We start from the raw sequence: 24,481 nt of genomic DNA on the forward strand, positions 1-24,481 counted from the left end.
GCAGTTCCTCAACACAGCAACTGAAGACAGCAGAAAATGCTGATTTTCCTGCATAGGCAGGGTCAGGATTCTTTTTAAATTAATGGTAGCCCCATAGTCACATAGGTGAGCATCCTCTCAGCTTGTAGTGTACCAGTTATTTTTTAATAAATTAAGTAGGTTTCTGCTACCTTGTAAAAATATTTTCTTCTTGTAAAAATATTTATAGCCACAAACTCTTCAGGATGTATTCAAAAGCCACATGCAGGTTTCAAAAAAAGAGACAAATCCTTTGGTTTAGCTTGTCAGAGCTGCCTTAGCTGCATTTTATATGCCTTCCTATAAAAAAAACCCATTTCACAGGACAATGAGCCAAAGAATCATCTGAGTTGTGCATCCAGCTCTTGAGGGCAAGGAATTGCAGTGAAGCAAAGCATCCACATCTTCTAAGTCCTGCTGCGGTGGTGCTTTCTGGCAGAGAAGTGAACCGGGTTCAGAATGAGAGACAGACTTGGGGGGTGAACTGCTGCTGCTTTCCTCCCTCAAGCCTCCTGCACCTTCCTGATGGAGGTCAAAATTTCTCACAGCATTTGGTCTGCTGAGGACCTTGGTCCCTCACCCCCAGGGAGGGACAGGTTAGAACAGAAGCAGTCAGCCAGCCAGCCCCAAACCGAGAATATCTGACGAAGTGGGGCTCTGAATGCTCTCTGGGTGAGCTCATGGGGTGGAAACATCATTTCTGAGGGAGGAAATCTGCAAAAAATAATTTTCCCTCTCCCACCTACTGACCTGAATCGCCTCTCCTCTCGTGAGACTGATGGGAAGCTCGCATCCAAGGGGCCCAGGGACCTGTCAGGAGGTTTAAAATCAAATGGGATGAGTTTCTGTGGCTAGGAAGTGATGGTGACTAATAACCTAAAAAACAGATGACTTAGAAAGCACTTGGTTCTCGGCCATGAAAGGGTATAATTGCTGTGCCCAGCCCTTTTCTTCTACCTCAATTTGACAGTGACGATTGCTGAGTTGGGAACTCCCCTGCTCTTCCTGCCATGGACAGCATAACACCCTGCAGGCCAGCTGAACTGAGCTCCTTGCTGGCACTTCCCTTTCCCTCTTCCTGCCTCCGTTCTTTCCCACACTAACATCCATGGCAGCAATAGCTGGAGCTGGCCTGAAACACCAGGTTAGGCAGAGGTGGGGAGGTGGTGGTGGTGGTGTCTCCGTGTGCCTCCTCCAACTTGCTGCTTCCTCACCTTATTCCCTAAAGCTTTTTTCCCCACCTTGGCAAGGGTGAAGCTGAATCTTATTTCTGACATGGACAGGGGAGTGGCACAGCCCCTCTTTGAGGCACTGCTGTGCTTCAGGCGTGGAGGCCACATGCTCACCCAGAGTATTCAAGTTTGGGGAAGACCCAAGTCCTCTGCCACCACAGGGATGCCTTGGCAGCAAGGGGCACCAGGAAAGTGGTCTTTTTTTCTGAAGTGTGGAGTGTGAAGCTGTGGGGATGGGCAGGAGATAGCAGGATTGGGTGAAAACTGCCCCAAAACAGAATGTGGAGCCTGGTTGGAGTGTCTTTTGCATTTTTGCTGCTACTGAAATGCAAACAAGTGAAGAGGAAGGAATAAAGTTACTTGCTTTTCATTATGCAGCTGGCTCAAAGTAACCAGCATTTGCGAGATGAGAGGGCTGTACACCTACACCAAGATCTTCAGAATGTGAATGCAATGAGAAATGACTTGGTGTTGACACATAATAGTGTCCAAAACACTATTAAGTGTCAACAGCAAATAATTTCTGTTGGAAAAAGCCTTTGTCAAACAAAATGAGTCACAATTCAGCTAGCAAAGGCAGCAAAGGGCAAAGGTTTACTTGAAACCTTTCCTTCTTCACAAGTCTCCAGTTTGGGGAATCATACATGCCATTTTATTTCAGCATTTCTGTAGTTATGATGGGATTGAAAATTTCTTTTCAACTTTTGAAAACCCTGAAGTTTAGGATTATCTGCAAAAGGGAGACTCAAGACCCTAGCACAGAATAACCAGCACCTTCTGTACATCAAAGAGGCACCATTATTCATCGCTCACTCTGATAGTGCAAAAAAAGAAAAGGATGGAGAAATGAATTGTTCAGTTGGAACATCTCATAACTGCTGGACTGTTGAAAAAGGGGCCATGCCAGCACTTCCCAAAACCTGAGTACTGGAGTAGCCAGCATCAGGGAGGGAAGTGAGTAAAACCTGAAAAAGGCACAAGCATCTTTGGGTGTCCTGGGTCAACTGAGCCCTCCAGCTGAGGAGCTGCATTAAAGTTCTTTCCCTCTTTCTTTCATCCCCTTCCTTGGCAGTAATTACTGTGCAGTAGAGAGGCTGTACCCACACTGCAACAGCCAGAGGAGCCTTGAGGTAGATACTGGGATTTGGGCTCCAATCTGTTTGGAAATAAAGGAATTTACTTAGATTTTGAAAACCTCCTCCATGTCAGGGAGGAGCCGAATGTTCCATGAAAAATGGTCTGAGGCTGGGAAGGGGGAAGAGTGTGTATGAGGAAAGGTCTAACCTGCTAGTGGGATGGCATGATCTGCATACATATCTGCATCCTAGGTTGGGTGGTGTCTGAGCTGGGGACGTGATGGGTCACCTGGCTGTGTGTGCTCTGCAGTTTGGAAGCACCACATCACTACAGTGATCCCTGGAGTCCTGGGTGTGCTGTGGAGTTCCTGGGTTTGGCCACCAGCCCCACACTGGAGCTGCCCTCCTTGCCCATGTCCTCATTTGCACACTCAGGGAACGGGGGAAACAAACATCCAGGAGCATACTGTTGTCCCTGTCTGGAAGCTGGTGGCTGCTGGTACCTGCAGATTTGCTGGTGGATCAGAGGTTTTCCCTAGTCATGGGCAATTAGTGCCATGCTGGATCACAGGATTAGAAGAACTGGAAACAACCCTAAAATGATAGGAGGTACAGCACAGCTGGGGTTTCTGAGCCAACAGCTCTGCTGAGAGTATGTATGGTCAGTCTGTTCCTCTCGTTTTGAAGAACATTAACAGGAATAGCGGTTTGTTCATGCAGCCCCGCCAGAGCCTAAAGTGTCTCCTGTCAGGTGCAGGGTCTTGCACTTAGCAAATTCAGACTTCTTGGCCTTTCTCAACACAGCCTCCACGGTGTCCTTCCTTGTCCCCTCAGGTGAGGATTGTGTTTTTGCAATGCAGTTTCAGGGAATGCATTTTTATGTGATTTAAACTCTTCTCACCAGTCCTGAAAGGATGATTTATGCCAAGGTGTTTCTCCCACAGGATGAGCTGATGTCAGACACAGATGGTATGTGTCCTTGGCCCTGTGACAAGTTAGGGACTCACTTGTCCACTGATGTCCATGTATTTCTCGGGAACTATCAGAGGACTGGAGGGGAAGGGAAGGGGCAGGGGGAGAATAGCACAGGGACGAGTGCTCTGGGACAGAATTATTTGGTGTTTTTAGGATTTGTCACCAGCTGCACCACTACAAAAAGTGCAGAAGCTGCAAGAGCACCATCCCTGTGGGCTGCCAGGCCTCATCAATGGCTTCACCTGGGCAGGGAGGCCTGCTTAAAACAAGGGGAGGGGTGAAGGTTGGGCTGTGGGCAAGGGGACAGTTGTTTATGAGCAACATAACATTTCTGTATCGTAAAAAGATGTTTATGAGGCTGTTTTTCCAGAAGTATCTTTTTTTTTTTAAAAAAGGAGTCAATTAGTACCTGGGAGAAAAAGGGTGGAGAGGCAGAGGGCAGTTGGCCTGCTCAAAGGCAGCAGTGAAGACAGACTGCTGGCAGGTCACTGCACAGAATGGATGCCCACAAGATACAGGAGCATCTACCTTGCTGTTGTCGTATAGAAGTGTCACCTCAGGTAAGTGACATGTAACCTGCACACATGTGCCAGTTTTAATGGGCTGCCTGACAGATTACAAGCTTGACTGAACTCTCTGGTGAGATGTAAACCTCCAGAGCATTGCCAAGTAAGGGGCTCTAATGTCTTCATTTCAAGATGTACCTGAAAGCATCTTGAAGAAGTAAAACTAAATGGAGTTGAGAAGCATTGTTGAAGCTTTTCAAAAATTCTAGTATTGCCTACTTTCATTTTTCAAAGACCTCTCTCAGAATAAAAAAAAATCCTCATAAAAAGGAAGCAGGAGTTTTTCACATATTAAACAGTAATAAAATGGGAAGATTTCTCTGGCTCACCCAACCTCACTGCGTAATGCAGTAGAAAATGTAGCAATCCTCCCAACTAGTAGGAACTGAAAATAGCTTTCTCCTTTGCTGTGCTTGTTTATTTCTCCTGTGCCAGAGCTGTCTCTTGTTTGGCAGGGAAAACTGCCAGGAGTGTATGAGGAAACTCTGGGCGATGGTGTTTGGAATATGCTGTTGTGAAAGCACTTGAACTTCTCTAGAGCCTTTCAGCAGAGGGTTGTGAAGCAGTTTACGAACATCACTTAATGGGAGGCTGTAAATAAGAGAAATCTGCTGGAGAAAAGGCTTTTCATCATGAAAGGCCTGATCTGTTTTCACAATCTTGGAGGCAGAGGTTAATGCAGTGAAGGCCAGCGCCGCTGTGGGCTGACTCCATCAGTAATTTTTAGCCTGTAACCACGCATGGAGCACGGCCCTGCTGCTCGTAAAAACGTGCCAAGGTTGGGACAGAACGTCAGCCAGAGGGGTTGGTGGCTCCAGGACAGGGCCTGACCCGAGCACTGGGGTATGAGGAACAGCAGAAATAAATGCTCCTGGCAATGTGTGCACACAGGACCATGGGGGCCTGCCCTCAGACGTGGAGTTGTATTTGGGTAACAAAAGCAATTGGTATGTTAGCCTTTCCTCCCATCTCCTGTTACCTGATCCTGCAGAGAATGACAGCCTAGGTTTGTTGTTTGCAATAAGCAGCATCTGACTTCCAAAGAATCTGCACCCAAAATAAGCATTTATACTTGGTTTGGGGTGATGGCAGTGCTAGCTGTGAGATGTAGGCTTGCTTTGACCAATATTCCTCCCAAGTCTTTGCAACTCAAGCTTTACTGCATGACCTGACTGCTTGGAAAGGGGCAAAACCTGGCTGTAAACAGAGACTGTAACCTTTGTCATTGCTGTTTAATTCTACCAAAGCACAGCCCTACTCGATGCACAGGGCTCCTCCTGGGGAGGAGGCAGCACACGTCCTCCCATGTCCTACTGCATGCACTGCTGCTGAATGGGATCCAGCACTCCCAGATTTGCACACTTTGCCAGAAAAGTCCCTTTTTGGTGGCAAGACATTTAACACCATTTATTCTGCATCCTTCAAGATGCCTGTATGACTGAAGCTTTACAGGCTCCAAGGTTATGTGCATCAGGTCCACAATACTTCACAGCCAGAGAAAAATCAAAGTATCAACCTGCCAGCAGTCAGCGTAAGTCTGCACCACAACACAGTGAGTCCGATCTTTGATCTTGTGTCTACATCACTCTCCATCAGCATCTTGGAGTTGAAACCACAGAGGCTGCCTAGCACAGCTACCCAAGACCCAGAACTCACTAGAAAATGAGCTGGGGCTGTAGGTGAGGGAAAGGGAGGGATCTGGAGAAGTGAGCAACTTCGGCACCCTGTTGTAATACATTTTGGAACAGGATGCAGAGCCCTATGCTGTCTTTAATGCATTTGGTTATTACTTTTTATGAATGCACCTCTTTGACAGTTTTTAACTTTTTCTGAACCATAAGAATCTCTTTAGCAGCTGCAAAACACCTGCTTAAAAATTAAGGTATTTAATTTGAACAATACTTAATTAAAAATAATAGCAGCTTCTCCACCAGTTCCTTCAGGCAGTGTTTTACTGAACAGCAGCTGAGGGATGTTTTGCAGTTTGTCAGCAGGTCCTTGGTGGCCTGTACTTGCTCCCACTGCACTGCATCAGTGACATCTGGCTCCATTCAATTCTATAAATTCAGCAGAATGGGAATGTCAGGGTGATGGTCCCTGGGGATTGCCAGTGAAAGGAAAGGAGTAACCACAAGGAGTGCTGCAGCTCACTAAAGGAACAGTAAATGACACCCAGTGAGATGCTTTGCACGGGAGCAGGAGCTCAGCCTCAGGAGGACCTCGAGGGAATGTTTTGCCCTGCATGAGCACAAAGAAAAACTACTGAGTGATTATTCTGGCTGTATGACTGTGACTGATGCCTTGTATTTCACCCTTGGTGTACCTTTAGCTGGGCTGGTGATAATGGAATGCTGCAGAACTGCAATCTGCTAGGCTACTACGATGTTGGAAAGGAGATAGTCCCCGAGTAGTGTATTTTTTAAAATACAAACTAAATCCTGCTTCATTTTTTTTCTTTACTGTGGTGCCTAACAGCAACATGTACTTCCTGGCTTCCAACTTGCTGTATAGCAGCAACAAGTTAGGATTAGTTGGGCAAAATGTCATTTCTGCTGTGAGAAGTAATTCCACACTCTATGAATGAACTATTACAAACAACCAAGCATTAACCAAGCCTTAAATACTGGCTCTAAGGAAAATATGACACACTTCCAAATCAAGCATTTTAGGGTATTTGAACTTGATTCTAAATATAACCTGTTATTTTGGTGGCAATGTTTGCCATACCGTGCTCAACAGTCACCAGATGCTATTTAAATTCTAGCTTTTCCTTTCCAATGGAAATCTGCAACAGGGCATTTTAACTGCCCTCCTTGCTGTGTAGACTCCTCTCAAAGAAAAGAGGGTGTTTGTTCATTCTTTCACTCTTGAAAACTTATGGGTGGAAAACTTGCCAGCTGATACTGGATCAAGTCCATTCTCAGGGCAAGGTCCCGTCCCCTGCTTCCTTCTGCAGGGCTGTGGATCCAGGCTCTGCCAAAGGAGTTCCTTCAGTGTTCTGAACAGACTGGGCTCTTTGATTCAGCTTGCATGGAAAAGCTGAATGGAAATCTGTGTCTGAATGTGGTCAAGGTACACGTATATTAAAGATATAATTCAATTTAACTTCTAAGGAAAACTGGCTGTGGGGCCAAACACCAGGTGGCAGAGTGAGCATGTCACTATAAGCTCCACCTCTGCAATACTTTCGGCTGACCCTGGAGGTGGTCACAGCCCTGAACTTTTTTGGAAGCAAACACCAGACACAAGTTTTTACAGCTTTTCTGTTTGTTTTCACAGCTTTTTCTGTCAATTTTCTGAACAGTGTAGAAAAGTGCAGTACTCAGACTAACTTCAGTGGCCAAGATAGAGCATGGAGTGATTTAGAAAGACCAGACACAGTTGCTCTGACCCCTCCCTTTGGATGCTGCTCTTTGAGACGGGGCTAAAGCTCTCTTTGTGCTTGTCTGTTATGAGAAGCAGCTGTCACAGGTTTGGGAGATCCCTCAGCTGGCAGATCTGGGAATTGCTGCCTGCAATAATTTCCATCTAGTGAACCTAGTACTGTATTTTACCTCCAGGGCTAATGCTCCACCGCTGCAGCCTCATTCGCTATGGAAAACACACAGTGTAGCTCCATCCAGGCCCAGCAGGGCAGGACTGAACCTCCTTTACTAGAACATAGACTGTGGGGTCCACTTGAAAATCTGTTCAGAGCATTGTGAGACCAAGTGCATCAACTCCAAGTGTTCTCTTTGCTATGTGAAAGAGACAGCTCTCAAGTGACAGATTCATTATGTGAATTTAGGTGTCACAGGGAAAACTCAGCTGTGATTTCCACATAGGCTGAACAGAGCAAGAGTGATGAGGAAAGGCAGGTTAAATTTCAGTTTTGCCTCACCAGCTAAGGGACTGGAATGTTGTAATGCTGAAATCGTACTGCATCGTGGTTAATAGAAATTTATAGCCAAGACTACACAAAGGGACAGAAAAGACAGCCAGACAGATTTTTAAGACCTCATCTTGGTCTTGGTATCTGTTCTTTCTGAGCCAGCTATTGCAATCTATCTATCTTGATTTTTTCAGTGAAAGATGAGGCAGGCTTCAAATTCTAGTAATTTTCATGTGTTCTGGGACCTAAAAATACATCAACACATCTGCTTTTAGTTTTTCCCTCTTTTTCCCACAGATAGAGCTCACAAATACAGGGGTCCCAGCATTCTTTATTTTTAAACCTTGTCTTGTTTTTTGTAGGCTTTTTTTTCCCAGCAAGTCTTATCTTCTTCTGTTTGGATGCAGAACACCTGCTGGAACCGCTATTTTCAGAGTTACTGCATGGAATATGAGCGTTTGCTTGGTCACACAACAGCATGCATGTAAAAACTGGAAGGATTTGGCCTTGTGCTTCAGCAACCTTTAGGCATCTTAACAGATCCTTTTTACATTGCCTGTGGTTTAACATGAGGTTATTCCTTCTAGAAATGTAACACACTATGGCTCGCTTTTAACCCATCAGAATTTAGGAATTTACTGAACATTTTCTCAGGGCCCTCCCTTAAAGAATTCTAATCTTAATTATTAGTCCATTGTCTGAAACATCATGGAGTACTTGCTCAACATTACTTCCATTCTAATTACACATGTAGAATGGCATGTTTTCACACTTTGCCTATTTGCTACTACCGATTGCTTATCAAGGAAAAGGCCTTTTTTTGGTACCATACTCATGCTTTATTAAAAAAAAAAAAAAAGCTACACAATGCTAAGAAAAAAAAATCAAGTATACTTTACAAAAAACCTGCAGCTGTTTTCAAGAGATCTCGCTTATAAATGTAAGTCAGCAGGTAAGAAATAAAATGACAATTTAACACTTCAGTTGCAGTACATCACCTGAACTTAATCATCCAAAAAAATCAGTCATTCTTAAATTGACTGTTGATTGCAGCTACATAAACAATCATCTGTATCAACTGATTAGAAAAAAATCCCTGGGAAAATTTAGAGATAAATGAAAAAATATCAGCCCACCTATAAATTTTTGCAGAAACTAAGAGATCTTTCTGGCTTTGCTCTCCTTTGTATGTTAACTGCAACTCCTCTGCATATTTTAGAAATGTCAAAGTGTAAAGCTGCTAAATTCTGGTCAGTGAGGGGATTAAATTAGTACAGTATGGATCTATGTGTACAGTTGTTAACCATTTTCATTAGTGCTGTGTCTTACTATCTCCATGGAAGTGTATTGTGCAAGTCCCAAGTAACTTCAAACACTCTAGAAACAGCCCTTAAGTCACTCCTATGAGGTAGGTACTGTCCTTCCTTTGGAGAAGAAAAGAGAACAGACTCTCTACTGCTCAATACATCAAGCACACTGAAAAACAGGACAACCAGCCTACTTTAGTATTTGACTTCCCTGGATTCAGAGCTCTCACCTGCAACATTTTTTTTAGCAGCATGCATTCTAGCAATAACCAGTAAGTGATACTTTTGATTACACCTTTTCCAAGCTAAGGAAGATGCTCAGCATGTTTCAGAACAAGCAGAAGCACTGCCATCTCCAGTCTGCTCCATCCAGCTCCACAGCCTACAATTTAATAATTTTGTACGTGGAGAATGAACTTCAATCCTTTAGTCTGACAGCAGCCACTTTTCTTTCTCTGACTGAAGGACACTGGGGAAAAAATGAAATGCTGCCAGAAAGCAGACAGCATACAGAGGGCTACAGGAATCACATGCAGTTCAAGGGTAGCCTAAATTAATGCTTTGCTGCCTCTGTATATGTGAACTCTAAAGCTTTTTTTTCCTACCCCTAGTGTAGAATTGTTAGGTCTTCACAATTTTTTGAGTAAATTAAGGAGCTGTGAGAAAGGAATTCACAGACATCCTTCACTCTAAGCCCATAGTTCATTTGCTCTCTAAAACCGTTTTAGGATCTTTTACTAATAAAGAAACCCTAGCCCACAGCTTTTTTCACAGTTGTCACTCTTCTCAGAACCCCCCCCCCCAAGAGCAGTTGTGTGGGAGTGTAGTGAGCTGGCTGAGAACTAGTAAGAATGGATTATAGAGATGCTTGTGCTGCCAAATGGAAATGGGTGGCATAGACAGGCAGAATTGCTGCTGTCTCATCTTTTAAGTAGCAAAACTACACCCTACTCAGTTGAGAATAATAATTATATCCAGCAACACACCTATGACACTAAGCTATCGCTGTTTAAAAATTGAGTATAAAATTCAAGTACCAAAATAAAAGTTTCTAACCAATAGGATAAAGCAACAACTCTATACCCTCAATTTAAGAAAACTGAGTGTAATAGACTGGCTTATTCACTAGAAACAACACTAGAAATGCCAAAGTTCAGTTACCACTGCATGCTGGAATGTTACTGCTAAATTTCAACTACAGCAAATTAATGAGAAACAAGTAATTAAAAATGTTCTGACATTCATCATGAGCAGCAGTGGTCTACTGGCCCCTGCTCTTACGAACTGCTTCTGGCTAAGAAAGTCACTATGAACCATCTACAGTGAATGCCAAGTTGTATCATCAGAAAGACAACCTTGATACACCTGGACTTTCCCATTGCTGGTTCCAGTGCAAGCTGCTTTTCTCCCCTTCCATACTTAGAAATTAAGTATTTGGAAGTCAGCCACTAAGTGCAGAGAAGAGAGCTCAACCTTCAAATACTTCTTATTTGTACAAATAAAACTAGGATATTACAAATTAATATCCTCTGTTCTGATTCTTTTTTTCCTGGCATACCACTGTATCATCACCACCCTCTCAAAAGAGTAGCTTTAAATCTCAGGAAGAATTAAGAGTATACAGTTCAAGATGACCTATTACAAGAAGGTGAAAAAACCCCTTTCGATGCCAGGTTAGAGACACAATCCAAGAGAGGGAACTTCCAAGTTCAGTGCATCAGGTGCTGCAATCACTGTGGGACTTTAGCATAGGAAGCATTTAATCCATAAACACTGTTGAATCAATGCAAGCTGGAATACAAGCTTGCAAATCTACCACAGAACCAGTCAGATCATATCATTAAAGGCAAATAAAGCTGTTCCACACAATTTGAGTGAAGATACCCGTTATGAGGGCAGCATTCAATTGTTTCCTAAATGATCTGAATGATAATTAAGCAAAAAATTGCTTAACTGCAAAAAATATCCTGCCCAGACTAGCTCTATTTTCAGGAAGTTGAACAAAGCATCTCTTCCATGGCAGTATGAGTCAAGAACATCTTCACAGTTCATTCTGGCCAAGTGTGTAACAAAATAGTGCCAGCACAGGTAGTTTCAGAACCTAGATGCTTCAAACACACTGTGTCAGGACTCGGAAGGATCGTTCAGCATCAATTGGCTCAGAAATTCAGTCCCTGCAGACCAAGTGTGGAACTAAAAGGGCATTTTCACAGGTGGGGATGAGAAAAGGGAGGAAAAGACAGAAGCCTCAAATCTATGCCTCTTCCTAAACTCAACAAGCTTTCAGATAACATTCAGACATAGGAAGAGAGGCAGTTGAGATGCAAACAGTTCAAGCCTTGCCCAAGCAAACTGATGTTCTGCATATTAGCTCTTTTCCATGTCAGTTAATTCTGAACACAGTGGATGTGGATCAATACCTCAATACCTGGTAATGATGTAAGCCACAAAAAGAAATCTTGATTTGATTTTGCACACAGCTTTTCTGCTTTACTACTCAACCAACATGCAGCTAGTGATGAATATATACATCTGTGTTACTAGTTAAGAAAGACTAAGTGGAAAAAACCTCAGACCAATGTACTGACCAGTGTAAAGATGTCTTAGATTTAAAAACTGTAAACAGTGAATTAAATAGTTTGCCAATAAAAAGAATTATTTGAATCCAACTGTTTTTCAAATTCAATTTCAAGTGTGTACAGCAAATCCTGGTAAAGCTTTAAAAAAAAAAAAAAGGTGTTTTGATACATATGACATTCTAGTTCTTAGGAGAGAGAACCAAGAACTCACTGAAAAGTTTTTCTGGCTTATTCAAAAGTTTCTTGAGTAAACATTGCAGAACTACCACTATAATGTGAATACCTAAGATGCTGGCACGATTCAATAACTAACCATTTAACCAATTTGGTATAAAAAAGAAATTTATGTAGTAATACCAATTCAGCACACAAATTCCATGCTTCACATGTTCTGCTGCTGTGCAAGTGTCTTCCTAACATCTATGCAGCTAAGTTCAGATTTTTAGGTCACTGCATGCCCAGATCAAAACAGCAGCAAAATATCTACCACTACAAGCAGCTATACCAAATTGTGCCTTTAGAATGAAATCTATGCAGAAGTTGAGATGATCAGTGCCTGGCCACTGAGACAGGACCACACACTCAAACTTCAGTGTGCGCACCTTGTAAAGAGTAACGTTATTGACTGAATAAGAACAATTGCATTCAGGTTCTGATACAGATATGATACAATCAAGACAGATTAAAGTCACCAGACATTCAGATTAGGGAGAGGAGAGAAATCCTTCAATGAAAATGTAGAGATGACAAGCCAGCATTACAAAGAACTCTAAAGGCACATTTCAGGTAACACGTTTCTGTTAAGACCAACCGCTTTACACACGCAGGCACAAATCTTAATGGCTACCTCCCCCAACCCCCAACAATAATAAAAAAAAAAAAACCAAATTAAAAGAGAAGTGCATTTTCAGTAATATTAACACCATTCAGTTAATCTGTTCAGTCCAAATGTTTAGCAGTATTTTCCTTATGGTGGTATGGGTTCTCTGCACTACTCCAATCCAAAAAACCAAACAGGCAGAATTAGTAAAGGTTCAACTGTTGCACTAGTTAACATTACTCATCAGAGCCCACTGGTCTCTTCTGTGCCCTCTTGTAGGGCAACCTCCTTGGTGAAGCTTTATCTAGATTACAAAAAAAAAAAAAAAAAATTAGTTGCATCAATGGCAATTGTTACACGAGCATGTATTTTTCTCCTCCCAAACACAAGACAAGCTGCCCTTCTAGTGCAATGCATCAGCACAGAGAAGCCAGTTAAACAACTTTAATGCTTTTTAACTACCAGCACCCTAAAGAGAAGGTAACAAGAAAATACATTTCCATTCTGCAACATGCAACAACAGGGTAAGGCTTGTTCTATTTGCCAGTTACTAAAATACAAAAAAACCCAAACCCAAAAAACCCCTATGTCATCCCTATGTGAAACTGCAGGCTGTGTTGCTTACATAATTTTCATGTTCAGTAATTACACTTTTAGAAAGTTAAATGAATTATTTTGATGATCACTGCCTTGAGTTTACATGCCTGAAGAATATAAGACTGACTCTTCTTTAGACAGCTATGTCTTGCATGTAATATTTCCACATTCATACAACTAACAGCAGAAGAAAAGTGTCTTTGTTGTGGAAAACTGCACTTTTCCAGGAAGCATCCACATTGATTGGGTGATGTTTAACACCCTTTCCAAACCAAACCCTACCATAGTTTATGATTATTGCAGAGAATACTTTTAGTAACCTTCCATACTTTGCATTAAGTGTTGAAGTGATTGCTAAGTGCATCTGGTGACTAATTTTCTTAAACAGAATAATCTCCAGTAACTTCCCTGTTTAGAGTATGTCCAAACACAAGGAGCAGCCATCATGCCCTTACAGGCTAATCAGTACAGTATGAAGTGTCAATAATAAAAAGGTCAAGAATATCTGAGATCTTGAAGGTCATGTATTTTTAAAGAATTCTAGTGTAGAGTTCTAACTGAAACTAAGCTGGAGCTGAGGAAACCACAAGTAAGAACAACTTAACCATTCATTTTTCCTAAACTTCAAGCATTGAGATATGAATATCTATTTGGCTTAAGAAAAGGACAGTGGTGGGGCCCAAACATTACCAGAATTTGAACTGTTTTAAAAGTCAGCTTGCTCTTTAGCGAAAAGTAGCATTTAGACCTTCAGTTTTTCTTGCTAGATTGAGGCTTTTCAAATTCATGTGTCTGGATTTTATACTATTCTAGTGTCTAACAGAAGAAAGTGTACAAGAAAACTTTCATCTTCACAAGTAAAGCACTAGTCTTTATACCTATGCTGTGTAAGTACTCTTAAAATGGTAAAGGAATTTAAAAAAGCCCAAAGTCATCAACTCCTGGCACAATTTCATACCCCAGCTAAGGCCTCTAGCCCTTCTGCACCAAATGAAGCTCAGAATATGCTTATTTGATCAAAACAGCAGTCCTTGCCAAGTAAGGGTAGCTCCTGCAATGGGTTTTTGAACTCTCTGCATCTTGTGTAGGATGCACTTCACTGAGGCTTTCTCACCACACAGCAGTGATTGCTACTGATGACAGCAATTTATCAGCCTGATACACCAAAGTTAGCGGGGAAGGCAAGATAAACATCTGCCTTTTCAGAAAAGAATTCTGGCAACCGTGATAGAAGACAACAATACTTCATCGATATTCTACTGAAAAAAAATGTTTCCACAATATAACCAGAAATATATCCACAAAATACATGAAAACATAAATTTAGAAGTATGTAAAATGTATGCCATTGCGTGCATCTGTTCTGCATCTTTCACTGCTCATGCTACATCACCAGTCACAGCATGCAGGAAGCTGTACTTCTATCCATGCCTAATTATTACATGGACAACACACTAAGCACTTTTCACTCTGCAGCTCACAAAGAGTCTGCCTCACCTCTTCTACTTTGCACTGAAGCCATGGGAAAGCAAAAGAAAAGAAAGATTAAGTTAGAAATATCCACAGTCTAAAGAAATCAGATATTTGGTTTAGCGTTGGCATTTCAGATATCAAGCAGAACTTTCGGATTTGTGAAGAACATCAATAAAAGTATCTACATGGCTTTAGTTAAAACACACTTCTAATATATTTATTTAAGACTTTGGTCTATAAGTAAACTTCCAAACAACTTCCAGAAACTCTGGGGTGACAGTTACTTTCTCCTATTTAAAACATCTTTGCAATCCAGGTTTTGGGTAGAGATCTTACACTGTTGAAAAATATTCTACAGAACAAATCATAAAAGTCACCAGTAGTCATTATTTTATCAACCAATGCGGTTTGTTCTGCAAGGAATAGGCTGCTAAAGTAATAATCTCATCCTTAAGTACAATGCTTGAGACAATTTGTTATTCCCTAGAAGATACATGCTGTTCTAAGAAATTGGTATCAGCTACTTACTCAGTTACAACTAATTGGTCAAGTCAAGTTTGTTATGGTCTAGCTTGTGAAAGGCAGACTACTTACTTATTTGATTTAAAGTTTCTTGGGGAATCCAGCTCATATCAACATCGTTCTGATTTGATGTTCCCATCTCTACTTTCTGTACTGGTCTTTTCCTCTGAAAATTCAAGAAAGAAGAAGCATTTTTCTTTTATGTAAGACTTGGATAGCACAAGTATTAGAAATTATTAAAAAAGCAATATTTAGTGAACTGCAATTATTTCACAATGATACAAACTGAAGGCTTGTCAATGTACAGAGCTGTCTTTCCCACTGGCAATTTATTCCTCTAAGCTTTGCATTACCACTTCTAACACCTTACAAGACATATTCCACGTAAAGGCACCAAGATTTCATGCACAGCTGGGTAAATTCATTATATCTTTTGCTGATGGTCAGTCAAACTTTGTGATGACAAGTTTCATTTTGCTTTCTCAGATTAGCACAATATTCTCAGATGTGACCTGACCTTGCGAAATAATCAACATTATGACAAAGCTTTGCCTAGAACTAAATAAAGGACTGGCAGCTGTTTTCCCCTGAAGTCTGACCTGGATTAGACTAATAGGCAGAAACAGAGAGCATGGGGAAAGTAAGTACTGAATCAGTAGACAGAGACATGCAGTAATTAAAAGGTACTCCAATTCAAGCACTTCAGTGTAGAGCCAAAGGGCAGACCAAAAGGGCATGAGCTCAGCAATCAAGGTATCTTCCATTAGAAACATTTTTTAAAAACACTCTAGTTCCCCCAGTAACCTCTAAAGTTCTAAAAATAAATCTTCTACCTTTACCATCATATGCCAGAAGCAATCACCGAAATTGCTTTCTTTTCACATCAGAAATGTTTTGTATTAACAAGTACACAGACAAACACACCACTCACCTTCCTAGACTCTAGTAACTGATGTAGGCCAACAATGACCAGCAGACCAAGTCCAGCGAGAAACATGTACATGAAGATCCTTTCAAAAACAGTTTAAGAAACAATGCATTAACTAAAAATGTCAAGCTTTGAAGACAGCATATGAAGAGGCATAGAAATTAAGCCTAACTTTGGCCACATGTCCACTTAAACATTCCCAACAACTTCTGTAGGGGGGAAAGTGAGGAAAATACCCAAGGAATCTGAAACTAAAGTTCTAACAACTATCATGTAATTATTCTGACTTACATTTTAGAAACTGTAATCATAAGTTTAATTCTGAACAACAGAACATTTGAAAAACACTGCATAGATTAGAAAAATGTTATAATAAATAAATACTGTAATTTAGTAACTTTGAGAATTCTTTTGCACCATCACAAAGTTTCAAGATATTGGGTCACAGGCAATATTTAGGTCTGTGACAGCTTTAATCACTTATAAAACCCTTAAAAGTCTCTCATATGCTCTTAGCATGCTATTGCAAGTACTGCTAGTATTACTGCTAGTACACTATTAATTTGCAACAGAGCTTTGAAAGACTTTGCTTATCTTACTCTGTGTTTCACAGTTAGAATTCTACCTACAAAAATCAAATTTCTTAATCTGTACATTATGGTTTGTTTTGAAGAATTTTATCTGCAGTACTGTTGATACTTAGCAAGATATAAACCTAAGTTACAGCTAAAATTGATTTGGGGATTAAGGAATTTACAGGTAAAGAACTTATTCCAAGCTGAACACCTGAACTCATTCATGATAAAGGAAATTATGGAGTTTAACTAAAGAAGATACTTAATTTAAATACCTGCTATAGGGCAATTACCTGTTCACAGAACATTCATACAAACTGATTCAAGTATCTGAATTGTTTTGAGAGCTCCTTTTTCAAAGCATCACATAGTTTCACATGACCAACTGTTCTTTCACTTATACCACTGTACTTGAGAAATACAAATTACTGCTACAGCTATTTCTTTTGGATGACTTTTTAAAAAGGAAGCTTACTCAAAAGTCAATTTCTACCTGTGGCAGGACAATTCACATATTCAGCATTCTCTACAAGTATTTCTGAAGATCAACTTTTTTAATGCACAGCTTCACTTGAAATTCCATTCCAGTGCTACAATATTTAATAGTATTTTAGCAGAGCATATGCTTGAAAGATATTTGGTGTGTCAGATCTACCTAAGTCTGAAAATATCACTCCTGAAAGATACCTACAACAGACAGGGGTTAGAGGAACTCAGTCATTCTTTGCTGTGCTATTTGGCACTCCAAATACATCTTTTAGTTTACATAAACTAAAGATTACACTGCAGTGTTCCAGAAGAAAGCTATTCCAGTCCTGACAGCAGGACCCACAGCCTGATACTACGGACTCTTTGCATCTTTTATCTCTTAGGAAAAAGCACAGTAGCATAACAGAAGCTTAACAGCTTTGAATTGCTATGTAGCTGTATAACATCAGGTCCTATTCCAGGCTTAAGCCCTCTGAGCACAGCTGTCAGCTTCTCACTGACACACTGAAGTCCTGAAGATTCCCATTAATAATAGAGATCTTAATTTTGGGTAAAGTTCATATTTTCAGTTTGTCAAATGCTGCTACATCATAAACAAAACACAGCAGATCTAACACTCAATAAAATGACACTATAAGAACTATTTCCAATGGCACCACCAATAACCTGTTCTACCAGTGCACCAACTAAACCTGAATCTCCAGTCTCCTTACGTTTCTCCATCCAGCCCATCTTCTTTTTCAATAATTGTAACAGTTTGATTGAAGACAGCATCTTGAAAAACATTGCCCTAGAACAAAGTTTGCACATAACATTTTAAATTGATTTCTTCAACACATACACAAACGTTTACCTTTTTCTCGGAGAAATTCTAAAAAGCAGCAACTCCTGCACAAGACTTCCTTAAGATTGTAAGTTATGCTAGTTTCACTCAACACATAAAAGCACAAATGTTTTGTTGCCCTCTACAGTTCTAAGACACCTCAGCTTCCACTGCTGATACAACTTTAAGTGCATGTAGGCAATCACTTGCTATGCTTATGTATCCACTGATTTGCTTAAATACTACAGAGGCATCACTTTCTGGAGAGATATTTAACTAAGCAGTTCCTTCCCGACACCTCCAGATGAACTAAAAAGATTCAAATGAATTGGAGCACTGGGCTTACACTTGCATCTCTGTAGTTGAGATTGATAACCAGACCAAAAGGACGACCACCCATAGGCTCAGCAGGGATGAAGGAGTACTCAAACGTGGCTTGTCTCTGTGGTGGAACTACTGTGTTCAGAGAGAGAGCTGTGAAGTTCTGGATGTAAAACTGGTAGTCTTGAGGGTATCGGAAAGAAGCATCGAGAGAATCAACAATGAAATCCTCTGTACCCTTATTGGTGAAGCCCACCAGAAATTTTACAATGTTGTTTGCTGGAAAGTCTGAAACACACAAAAAAAATTTCAATCATAAGAAACCTCACGCACCACCCACAGCCAATTCTAAACAGAGAGCACCCAGAACAGACTCTGTGGTTTCACTGGTTTAGGCAAACACTGATGTAGTCTAAGCAACAGTAAAGAGAATGGTGCATTAGCAGAGGACTCTTACCTTCACCTTTCACAAATAAGATGGTTGTATCAGCACTAGGTGAGGCTTTAGGTTCTCCTGACAAGTCTTCTTCCTCTTTTTCTTCTGTCTAAGACAAGAGACTTTTTTGAAAAATCCTATAATGAACAGTGAAGCAAAAACCATGCTTGGTTCACAAGAATCCCATGTGTCAAAGCATGCAACAGTGGCAAGTATTTGTACCAAATCCTGCTCCTGCAGGATTAGCACCATAGTCTGTTCTCCCTCTAGATTTGCTGAGCATCCCTTTCAGCACTTATCTTTCTACTTGTTATATATGACACAGTGACTAAACTGAACTACATTTAGCTCTATTGAAGGGTTTGGAATCAAAAAGCTTCAGTAAAGCTTCTGTTTGGGGGTGGAGGGAAAAGAATAGAATCTAAACATTAAGTGTTCACATGTAAGCTGTTTCTAGTTAGAAAACAAGCATTTCAAAATAAAGACAGACATAAACCAAATTACTTTCACTACAAGGAGTGTTTATGGCAGCTTTCTATTCAGTTTTAATTAGTTAAGTGTTATGTAGGCCTGGAAATGGCTAGGCTACTGGAACTGCACAAGTCCATGGACTCACTTGTTCAAGTTCACCTTGTGATGAATCACTTTTTAATTTGACAAATGCAAGCATTAAGGGCTTATTTTCCACTTGGGCACCATGGGATCACCACTGTCCCCCACAAACAAAAAAGGCTGACCCAGTATTGAACAGTCTCAGCTAAGTGCTGGCAAGTCAGCTGCATCATTTGATTTCAGTGCTTGAACAACCTACTGAAGCAGTGGAAATCCTACTGGATCAGTCATACATGTACCATGAACTAGGGAACCAGAGCTGAGCAATTGGAATTTCCAAGACCCTTTTATTTGAGTGACAAATAAAAGAAACTGCCTAAAAAGCACCATGTTTTGTACCTGAGTAAAAAATAATTAAAAGGAAATTACATCCAAAGTCTATTTAATAATATTCAGGCAATACTGACATAGTATACCTTCTACAACTTAGCAAAGTTGATCAACCACAAGCTCATTAACTTAACAACAACAGTAAAATGTCATAAAAACAAGTAACACTTTACCAAATCTGCATTTTTATTATGCATGTCTTCTCCTACTAATGTCCCAAACTTCCTTAATGTACATCAGAGATCTGAAAAAATTTTGCACCACTCTAAGCACATTAAGTGTCTAGCAAGCCTAACACTCCACTGTCATAAGCAGATCACAAAACTATGTAGAACATTTCACTTTTCTGTTTTTGATTTTTCTGGGTAATTTTTTGAATTTGTGTTGTAAACTTAAGTTAGCTGTATTTTTTTTTTACCAAGAGTTTTAGAATTCATTCTGAGCTTAACGAAGAACTCTGTTGCCCTTAGAAATCAATACCAAAGAAGCCAGAATGAAGTAGTTCTATCCCCCAATGTTCTTCTCAGTTTACTGAGGTGCAGCTTCAGGTAGAAAAGGACTACAGAGGGCTCCTATGAAAATGTGGTTCTCTCACTTAATGGTTTGGATTTTTTTTTTGTGGCCTACAGTTTTGCTAGTCAGAAATCAGCTTGTCCCCATGTGGTTTTTTAACTGGTAATTCAGAAACAAAAGATAAATCCTTCTGACACTTCAAACTGAACACAAGCTTAATCAGATACGTGATAGCCACCTGAAAAAAGCAATGTAAGTAAACTTAACTATTTAAGTTATCCAGCTTCAAGCACTTCCAGTCTAATTCATACTTTTGAAGTCATACTCATGTACAATTACCAAGTCTGTTGGCTCATCTTCTTCAACTTCAGCTTCATCGTCCTCATCTTCAACTATAGTATCTTCCACAGCTTCCTCATCTTCTGTAGCATCTTGAGCTGCAACTAATAAACCTGCCAAAACAAAATGCAGATACAAGAAAGTCTTTTAAATGTCTAGTTAATCAACAACAAAATCAATGTTTAAATACAATTCTCAAACTAATGTTTGAGGAACTTCTTAAAAACCTGTCCAATACAGTGTTTTGAAGCCTCAGTTGTAAAATCCTCCCATTCAAATGATGTCTGTGTTGATCTTTCAGCCTTATTCCTTCACTAAAAACTTTCACTTACACATTTATCAACCCCTAAGTTCAAAACCAAAAGTTTACATATGGATAACAAAAAAGTTCAACATTCACACAGCAATGCCTAAATTTGCCGAAGGCAACCAATTTACCTTAAAAGCTATTGTTCAACTTTTGAACACGCTAACCTAACAAAATAATTTAATTTTGCAATTACAAAAGTGAAAATAAGGCATTCCTGTTGCCAGGAAATTAATTTAGTAAGTACTGTTTCTTCTAAGACTAGCAAATCTAACAAGTTACTAGCACAGTGATAACACAACAATTAAACACTTTGAAAGGTACCTAAAAAGTTACCTTTACTTTTGTACTTATTTTCATCCAAGTTTTGAAACCTAAAGAATGTCTTTTTTACTACAATCTCATCAACATCATGTACAGCCACACATTCAACAGAACCACAACACCAGTCAGAAAAGAAATGTTACCAAGAGCAAGGCTCCAAGGCAAGCGCAATCTGAGAGTCCATTGCCTCTTTGCTTTCGTGGAGCCCAGCCTCATACATTCAAACACTGGGCAAATATGATTAATAAAAATACTGGCCATGGGACAAAGTTCTGTCTGTTTGCAGTTCAGAGCACATGCAAGCAAGGCTGAGATTTAAAACACATGCACAAAAAGACAGGTTTGGTTTTTTTTTTTTTAACAAACGTAACATTTTCTGAATATGAAAGAGTATAAATGAATGGATAACTCATTTACATAGGTCTGAAAAAAGACCTAGCTGCTATAAATACAAAACTTAAAAGAAATATTTTAAAAGTTTCATGGGAAGCAGGAATCCTTGAGCAGGACAAGGTATCCAAGGACTTAAGAATTGCCACTCAGTGCTAGAAAGAGTAAACTCAACCTCTCTTCTCAAGTGTCTTCAGAAGGCGCACTCAATGACTTTTGCTCGACCATGTGCAATACTTAACCCAAGCGTTAAGTACCGTGATTTTATTTGATGTTTTAAACTTGTGTGTAAAAAAAAATAATTTCTACAGAAATTCTTACAAATAAATGTGGAGGGTTAAAAATGAACAGCATACAGGTAGGCTGTAGGCACCCTTTGCCATCTGCTGCCCAGCACATCCTCAGACGCCTTACGGTCTTCTCGATGGATGTCAGAGGGGCTGATGATGTGGCAATAGCAGGAGAGCTCTGGGAAAGGACTCGTACACTACGTGTGCTGCAGCCCACTGTAGGAACTGGGCGAGAAGCCTTCCCACCTCTCCTGCCTTCCCAAACTTAGTAGTAGGGAGGCAATTTCCAGATCGTGAATCAGATAACGCCACAGCGTAAACAGAGATTAGCGCTCCTCGGTGTCGCCAAGGACACTCGGGGGGTGGCGGCAGACGAGGTGGGAAGGCAGGGTGGCAGCCAGCGCATCTGTTAGGGAATGTGGGACCCATCGCCAGCGAGCGGGGAGAAGCACAAACCCGCTGCCGCCACCGCAGGAGGGGCTCTCCGGTTCTCCCGGGCCGCCGCCACGGCCGGGCCTGAGGCCGGTGCCCGCAGGGCCCTGCCCGGCACCGCGGGTCGCTGCGCCGGGAGGGGCCGGAGCGCGGCCCTGCAGCCGCCAGGCGCCCTCGGACGGGGCCGGGGCCCCGCAGGCACCGCGCCGGGCGCGGGAGCCCCGGCCGCCACGTGCGCGGGCGGCCGGGGCGATGAATGAGCGGAGCCGCCGCCGCCTCTCGGCGGAGCTTCCGCAGGCCCGGCCGGAGCGGCTCCCCCTCCCCGCGGCTCCTCGGAGATCCCCCCCACACACCCACACCCACCCACCAGCCAGCCCCGCTCCCCGGCAGTGACGGCCGCCCGGCCGCCCTCACCTGGGCCGCCGCGGGCACCCTCGAGCAGCAGCGCGGCGGGGAAGACGAGCAGGGCGAGCAGCAGCAGCTGCGACAGGCGGCTCATGGCGATGGTGAGGATGGCGGCGGTGGTCGCGGCGACCTGACCCCTCCCGCGCACCCTGTCCCGGCGCTGGCTGCCGCGGCGGGATGTCTAAATGGCGGCGGGCGCTGGGGCTGAAGCAGCAGCTGGAGCCGCCTCCCCCCGCCGCTCCATCCGGGGCCGCGCCCGCCCCGCTCCGCCTCCGCGGACGTGGCTCGGCCGGGCAGGAGGCGCGGCGGCCACGTGAGCGCCCGGCGGGGGCGGCGCTTCCTGCGCTCCCGGAGCTGCTGGCGCTCCCGGCGCTCCGGGCGCAGAGTCCCGATCGCGGGGAAGTGCCGGCGGCACCGAGCCTCCCGGGCCGGGAGCCTGTGGACAGCGCTCCGGGCGCGGCGGGCGGTCCTTGCCCTGCGCAGCGCCAGGAGTTGGACCTCGACTATCCTCGTGGCGTTGCAAAATATGGAATTTGAGGATGTAATCTGTCAAACAGCAGCTAACCAGCAAGCTCTGTGTGATGTCCAGGTGTTAGAAAGACAAATTACTTGTCGATAGAAGTGCCTTGTTGAGGTTTAGGCCTTGACATGCTACAGTGATCTCAGACCTAGGCAGAGCCGGGGAAGAAGGATGTAGCAACAATAGTGGACACAAAGAATTCAGAATTTGCAGGCCGCAAGGACATTCGGCAGAACTTCCAAGATAAGGATGAAACTTAATAAACCCAGTAACTATGCTGAATTACCTCTGAGTGGATAAAAGGCAATTCCAGCAGGTGAAGATCACGGCCACAAACTCACGTACCACTGACCCCAGAGACCCCCTGACTCCTAAGCAGAGAAAGATTGAGCATGTGGATTGATTAGCATGAGAAGCGAGAGACTCATTAACCAATAAAAGATAGAATATGACTTAATAAGAGAAATATGTAACTTGTAGATAATGAACCTTAATCCCTTTGTTTGCTAAAATGTATAAATAGTGAAACATTTGGATAGTTGGTGTGCTTGATTTGTGGAATACCACTGAGCACACAGGCTGGTGCAACTCTGAAAAAAATTATCAATGTCTCTCTCAAGTGTGTAATTACTGGCTTATTGCACACCAGATAACGAGCCCAATTTTTTCTGGATAACAGTGGATCCCTTCCAACTCAGAATATTCTGCGATTCTGTGGGAACTAGGCTAACATACCTCCGGAAAGACCAAGGATAAAGCATAGTACTGAAACAAAGGTGCTATCAAAATCCCGTAATTTCATGTTGCTCTAAAATAGCTGGTTTTGAGTCATATATTTGATGGTTCAATTGAAAGTTTCCCAAAGCATGATAGGCAACTGATACATTGCCTTTATCTCAGTAGACCTTTTGTTAAATGTGATACAAGGGATATTAAAATGGAGAGCTTTCCCAAGCCCTACAATCAAAGCATTCAGTGAAAATAAAAATGCCAAGGCCCAAACCAGCCTCTATGCTTTCTCTTTTCTCCCACAGTTTATTCAGTAATTTGCATTCAGGGTAAAATGAAACAAGAGAAATGTTAAGATACATTCTATATTTTGAGGTAACTTTAATTTGTCATTTGGGCATATGCAGCTTGCTGTCATGACAATGGTAAATGTAGTGTTGAGGCTTTCATTTTTCAATTTCACTCATTTGATTTTGAACCTGTAGATTTCACTAAAAAATTATCAGAAGTAACCATTCTAGCTCAGCTTAATCTTATTTTACATGCTGAAAATGTTACTGAAATGCTGTTAAGTATTGACTGAAAGTGGCATGTAAATATGAACGCTGGAAAACATTCATTGCTACTGGTAAAAGTATTTCTAGTCAGATAATATCCATCCAGTAGTATAATATTGCTTTCT

The 24,481-nt window shown here is 41.8% G+C and overlaps 1 protein-coding gene across 2 annotated transcripts; it reads right to left on the bottom strand.

Annotated features, from left to right (window-relative positions):
• Nucleotides 1-1,552: 1,552 nt before the first annotated feature.
• On the bottom strand, nucleotides 1,553-22,813 carry SSR1 (signal sequence receptor subunit 1). Of its 2 annotated transcripts, none has more exons than XM_068199050.1 (8): nucleotides 22,560-22,813; nucleotides 20,403-20,515; nucleotides 18,630-18,717; nucleotides 18,198-18,460; nucleotides 17,742-17,818; nucleotides 15,968-16,046; nucleotides 15,109-15,202; nucleotides 1,553-12,748 (listed from the first exon to the last, which is right to left on the bottom strand). In XM_068199050.1, exons 1-8 carry the CDS (start codon nucleotides 22,642-22,644, stop codon nucleotides 12,681-12,683), a joined length of 867 nt encoding a protein of 288 aa, XP_068055151.1. In that variant the 5' UTR covers nucleotides 22,645-22,813; the 3' UTR covers nucleotides 1,553-12,680. The 2 variants fall into 2 exon arrangements, with proteins under 2 accessions (XP_068055151.1, XP_068055156.1); XM_068199055.1 differs by lacking the exon at nucleotides 1,553-12,748 and adding an exon at nucleotides 14,504-14,553.
• Between the last annotated feature and the right edge of the window lie 1,668 nt (nucleotides 22,814-24,481).

Source organism: Anomalospiza imberbis, chromosome 1 (assembly GCF_031753505.1).
Source record: "Anomalospiza imberbis isolate Cuckoo-Finch-1a 21T00152 chromosome 1, ASM3175350v1, whole genome shotgun sequence".
In the NCBI taxonomy this organism is placed as follows: Eukaryota; Metazoa; Chordata; class Aves; order Passeriformes; family Viduidae; genus Anomalospiza; species Anomalospiza imberbis.

Coding starts and splice junctions, on each gene's coding strand:
- SSR1 (XM_068199050.1), bottom strand. CDS start 22,644: ATGAGCCGCCTGTCGCAGCTGCTGCTGCTCGCCCTGCTCGTCTTCCCC. Junction 16,047..17,741: donor GATGGGCTGGATGGAGAAAC/GTAAGGAGACTG, acceptor TGTTTTTGAAAG/GATCTTCATGTACATGTTTC. Junction 12,749..15,108: donor AGAAACTTTAAATCAAATAA/GTAAGTAGTCTG, acceptor TTTGTAATCTAG/ATAAAGCTTCACCAAGGAGG.